Below are 5,851 nucleotides of genomic sequence, written 5' to 3' on the forward strand. Positions count from 1 at the left end.
AACTTTCATCAGGCGTATATATGTAGAATGTACCATTCTGGGATTAACTTGTAGCTCTTGAGTTGGGAAAAACTTTTTCCATAAACTTAATGAAGTCAATCGTATCTCAATTTTCTGAATATCACTTTAAGCTTGGTATAGAGTATTTCTATAAAGTCTTCGATTACGTGGTAATTCTTACTAGACAAATAAGTGCTTAGATGATGACTAAACCCAATATCCTACATCTGTTTTAGATAGAGTTATGATCGGGCTACATTGGTTATGTATGGAACAGTAAAGGTCTTAATGAATGATATTATTTCTGACATAGTGAGAAGCGTTGAGGATTTTGGAATGTGAGGATTGGACACGATAGGAATTTGAAGGTTTAGTGGAGCCCCTAATCTCAACTCCGTATATCCAGATAGGCCTTATTATAGACATGTCAATCAGTCTTTTGTAATAGATTGTGTTAGTTTTTTGTTTAGTAAGTGTCTGTAACAGTCTGAATCGGAGGGTTCCAACCTAGTCATTTGCCCAGATGTAGTCCAAGATAGCGGAACTGTTGGACAGGGGTAAGAGCAACACTATTAAAGGATACTGTAGGGCAGTCGGTAGATTTACAAGGCAGGTTAAAAGAGATTTGATGGGATTTATTTTAATCCTCCGATTTCATCACCATTCTTCGAAGGTTGGGATATGTGATTGGAGAGTTTTGAATGCAAATAAAGGGTAATTATTAACAATGAGCACACACGTTTTATAGGGATACGTGGTGAGGATTGGTTGGGACCGTCAAGAACTTGAATTAAAAGTTTTTCACCACAATACTTTCCCTTACTATATATTCCATATATTGGTAAGTGAAAATAAAAAGGTACAAAGAAGGAATGCTAAAGTAATAGTATACAAGTGGACAAAAAATATAAACTAAAATAGTAATGAATAATGAACAGATAAAAAATAAATATATGTTACCTAAAAGATCTATCAACCGACTTAGATATTTATAATAAATGATAAATTAATAATAATATTATTATTTGATAGTTTTATTATTATTATTTTACTTCCAATTCTGATTTTATTTCAAAACATCAAAGGCGATCAGCATAAGTTATAAAAAAAAAAAAAGTGGAATAAAACGATCAACTAAGCAGAAAGAGGGAGCACGAACCGCGAGTTGTGTAAATAACAGAAAATAAAATCAATGTCACCTGATTGCAATTATACTGGACTGCGGTCGGAGCAACAGGTGTTTGTAAAAGCACGATAAATATAAAAAGGCCGAATAAAATGGACAGTAAAGCCCTTATTCAAAGTTTGGAATTTTTATCGGAGCATAGAACTTTCCCTTCTCCCTTTCAGGAAAAAAAGAACTAGAGAGTCATTTAAGTGCTCTGTTATCGCCTCACACTCGGTCTTGTTCTTTGTTACAATATTCTCGGAATATTTCCACTTCTGAAAAAGTTGGTAAAGCACTTGAGAGAAGGTTCTGTTTTATTTTATAAGGCACTAGATTTATATAAAAATACAATTTCTAATTATAAATTTAAATGAATGAAACGTTTTTAGCTCTTATAAAAATAATATTAATAATAAATAAAAGGATAACAGAGAGTCCCCTCCAAAATGTAATGGTAATCTGACCGTCAAACACATCTTTGAAGATTGCAATTATTACAAAACTGTAAAAAAAAAGATGTAGATTAACTAACAGAATAAACTTAATTAAAAAAAAAAAAATTACAAAACGTACGAATAATAAAGTAAAGCACATTGTTTAAATGTTCAAGACTTTTAATATCTAAAACTCTCTTCAACAATAAGTCTTCTCTTTCTGAATCTCAACAAACGAATATTCAAGGATCAAATGCTTTATCCCATTAGTGATAAGGAGACAACACCACTTACAAACTTATTACCTTTCCCATTCATAAATACATACAAAACAGAATAGGTAATACTTATTCATTCCTACCTCATCACAAAACAATCGCCACCGCAATGTTAGTATTGCTATAATAACAATGAAATTTGTAAATTAGCCATATCATTCAGGAATAGCCATACTTCACATCATTCCTCCCAAAAAATGATGAAGATAGAACACTAGAGTTAGTATTTAAATTTGAAAAGGTAACATAATATACTAGTAGAAATATGATATTGAATAGATACATCTACAAGAGCATAAGTTTTGATAAAGTGGAAAGAGAAGAAAAATTATGTGAAAAAATACAATATAATACAAAATTAAACGGTTAATTAATTGCTTTGTACGATGGTTATCTAGATATCGACTTAACTTTGCAGGGATAACGAAAATTCGCCTCCTTTATTAAGATCGAATTTTTAACAATTTTAACCTATTTGAGGCTACAAAAGCCTTTTTTCCTTGGTTCTCATTCCCCTAAATGTGTCTTCATATAAAAAGGAATCACACTAAGTTCATACTTGTCCTTCGGGGCATTTCTTTATCCCCGAATAAATTTGGGTGTATTGAATATGTTCAACAGGTTCCTTTCTTTCATTTTACTTTGATCGACCTAAATTATTTGGAGGACAATTATAAATGATTTAAAATTGATAGTCGCTTATAAAGAGGTGTAAAAAAAAGAAAGAAAATTTACCGCTTATTTTATATTTTATATAAATGAGGCATATTTATAAAGATATTTTCATTAAAATGATTAATTACTTGTCACTTTATGAAACAGATTACAATTTTGGGTTAATCATTTTTGATATCTGTTTATTATTAAAAACATTTTTGTAATTTCAATTACATGTAATTTTTCATTACGGTTTTTAATATCTACCGAATTTTGTTCACAGTGAAATGGGAATTTAAATTTAAGAGTTGCTAGCAAAGAAATCGACTAATCAACTTCCCCTGTATATTGTTGATAACCTCATGTAGAGACAAATGACGATAATTTGTCTTATATTCTATTTTTATTGTATCTATTCGTCTTACTATCTTTAAATAAATTTATAAAACGCCTAAATTTCTTTGCAGAACAACCGAAAAATAGTAGAAGTGATTACATTTTTTTTTAAATTTATGTAGGATTAAATAAAAAAAAAAACGCTTAAAATTTTTTTCGAAACCATTATATACATCCCTCAAAAAGAAGGAAAAAAAAGTAAAAATTGGCGATTGGTAATCATCACATTCGAGGATCATAGATTGAATGAACATATGATTTGGGTTCCTAATATAAATATAAATTGGGCCGAATAGTTTTGGATGGCGGACGGATTTTTTAATTAGATTATTCCCTTTGATTTTTTTTTTATATGTGGATCCAACCAAATATGCCTAATATTCTGTGCATATATACTATACTCTCCTTCGAAATTAAATTTATTGGTTTATGTTAGATAGTGGGTCTGGACAATTCTCTGAGGGAACGGATAATAGTCGAAAAATGAGTTAGAGGAACCGTCATACAGTTTCCAGTATTATGAATTACCGATTCATTCAGACATACCACAGTTCCACATCACTTCATACAGCTTCCACAAGAAAATAACGTAAAGAGGGGTTTCAGGTGGGCAATCTTAATGCTGCTACATTTCATAAACAGCAACTTGCACTCTGAGTTGACAATTGACAACCTGATAATATCACTGGTGCCTAAAATGCATTTAGAAAAGATGAAGATATACTTTTTTCATTTTCTGACTTGTTAGTTTTTTGCTAGCAATCCTACTATTACATAAGCAATACGAAAATACAAATAAATTAATACAAATATTTTTAAAAAATTTATAAATTATCCTATTACTAGAGAATAAGTTCCTCGCTGCTGAAGTACAATCCATTTGCCAGGTCCTGATTCGAATTCCCATCTGGCACAAGCGCTTGTGAGAAATCAATAACCCCAATCAGTAACATATTAATGATTTAATTTATTAATTTCAATAACTGCAAACTACAAGCAATCATTGATACAAATATATTAAAATATTACATGTGTGTATGTAAGCTAAATAAGTTGAGTGTACTCAACTTCACCATCATTACTCTGCTTCCTAGATTAGGCTTCATCAGATTTCCCTAACCCCCAAGTTCCGGACAGAAAGCATATCCTTATCTTCCACAGTATTCAGCCACCCAACTTGTATCTTCCAGATCTCCATGAAAATTGTACAGGAAAATTTTGGAAACTTTGAACTTATCGTGGCTGCGTAGTAGGAAGGATAATCAGAACTGACAATTCCTTCAAAAATTTTGTTTAAGCTGGTGAATCATTTTAACACGTTAATTTCAGGAACTATCAGTCCATTTGAAAAAATCCAAATTTAAATTATATGAAACCACGGGACATAACTGATTTAAAAAAAATTTATTAACAATATTTCTAAATTTAGGTGACTGATTTAAATTTGACATGACAGAAGATCGTGTTTTGCGGTTCCTTAGCTTGACTGTACAGTTTTCATAATAAAGAATATTAGTAGGGAGCTTTTCACCTTCATCCTCTGTTTATTAGTAACATAATTGGTTAAATATTTTAGCTTATAGTATCTTAAGTGATTATTCTGAAAAGTTCTAACGAATGCTTTTGTTGTAATAAAAATAATCGATAAATGATATATAGATCATATGATTAGAAATTGAATTAAAAAATAATTTTCCAAGTCGATCTATCTTTTCTTTAGATCAAATATATTACTAATTATTTCATCCTAAAACAATAGCGTTTGTACATTCGTTCCCTCTTATAAACACGCCGACGATATAAGGAATGAGGGAAGGTATAACACTATTGAAAATCTTTTGGTATTCTAAATAGTAGACGAAAACTGAAAACTAATAATGTCATTACGGCGAATTGGTAATGTTTCAGCGATGGTTAAAATAAAAGTTTAATTTGTGTACCGATAATTAAGAATATCTACAATAATTATGATGCCTTTCTCCAACCACAAAAATAAAAATATTTTCACAGACAAATAGTCCAATATTCAAAAAAATCTTATCAAAAGGGGTTATAATTTAACTAATCAAAGAAAAACAAATATTAAATAAAAGTTTCTTTAAATTATTTCATTCTTTTTGTATAGGAAGTTTCGGACATTTTTGTTTATAGAAAATCCATTTGATTAGAACCATTTGGTATCATTTTGCTGAGAATGATCCAAATCGGTACTGTTCATTTTATTCATAAGTTTTTTATCCTTCAATAAAATTTATTATTGTAATATAACTTATTTTAGTAAATGATTAATTAAGATATAACATTGGCTTGCAGCTTATCCTAACACTACAGTGAGATATGTGAACCGTACGGTAACAACCACGAAAGTAGCTTATGTGCATCATGATGTGAACCCAGCACCTGGTGAGTAAAAAATTATAAGTCATTCTATTTATATAAAAATAATAATTTAGTAACTTACAGGACTTACAATGAATTTTTGCATGATAGAAGGATATATTTTTCTAATTATTACTTAATAATTGTTACTCAGTGTTTATTATTTCATGCATGTAGGTATTAGGAATAGAAATCTATAATATAGTTATGATACTATATGAAATGAAATGAAAAAATAACTTTATTCTGGGACATATGTCCCCTAAGAATAAATACATGATTGATATAGTGAGATTTTTATCTGGCCAGCGTTTACAAATTTTCAGATAGTAGAATGAAATTACATTGGTATATTGGCTTTACTACTGTTTATAATGATAATCAATACCTGCCTATTTATTTGATTACAAAGATGTGGACGTTTGGTTATTCAATAAATGAAGGAATAGGTGTTTTTTAAAGGAAAGAATGGATGAGGACTGGCGGATGGAGATGGGAAGAGAGTTCCATAGGGAGGTTGCACGTATGACGAAGGATTT

At 30.0% G+C, this 5,851-nt stretch overlaps 1 protein-coding gene and 1 long non-coding RNA gene across 4 annotated transcripts in view; one reads left to right on the forward strand and one right to left on the reverse strand.

Moving 5' to 3' along the window:
- Corin (corin serine peptidase) overlaps positions 1 to 5,851 on the forward strand; it is a 224,334-nt gene that overhangs the window by 197,875 nt on the left and 20,608 nt on the right. Inside the window, exon 7 of the mRNA XM_067047823.1 lies at positions 5,247 to 5,336. Coding sequence (XP_066903924.1) covers positions 5,247 to 5,336 — 90 coding nt within the window. The remainder of the gene's footprint in view (positions 1 to 5,246; positions 5,337 to 5,851) is intronic.
- LOC106677896 (uncharacterized) overlaps positions 1 to 5,851 on the reverse strand; it is a 66,491-nt gene that overhangs the window by 11,079 nt on the left and 49,561 nt on the right. The window lies entirely within an intron of this gene.

Source organism: Halyomorpha halys, unplaced genomic scaffold (assembly GCF_000696795.3).
Source record: "Halyomorpha halys isolate HHAL.00 unplaced genomic scaffold, Hhal_1.1 Scaffold111.1, whole genome shotgun sequence".
Classification (NCBI taxonomy): Eukaryota; Metazoa; Arthropoda; class Insecta; order Hemiptera; family Pentatomidae; genus Halyomorpha; species Halyomorpha halys.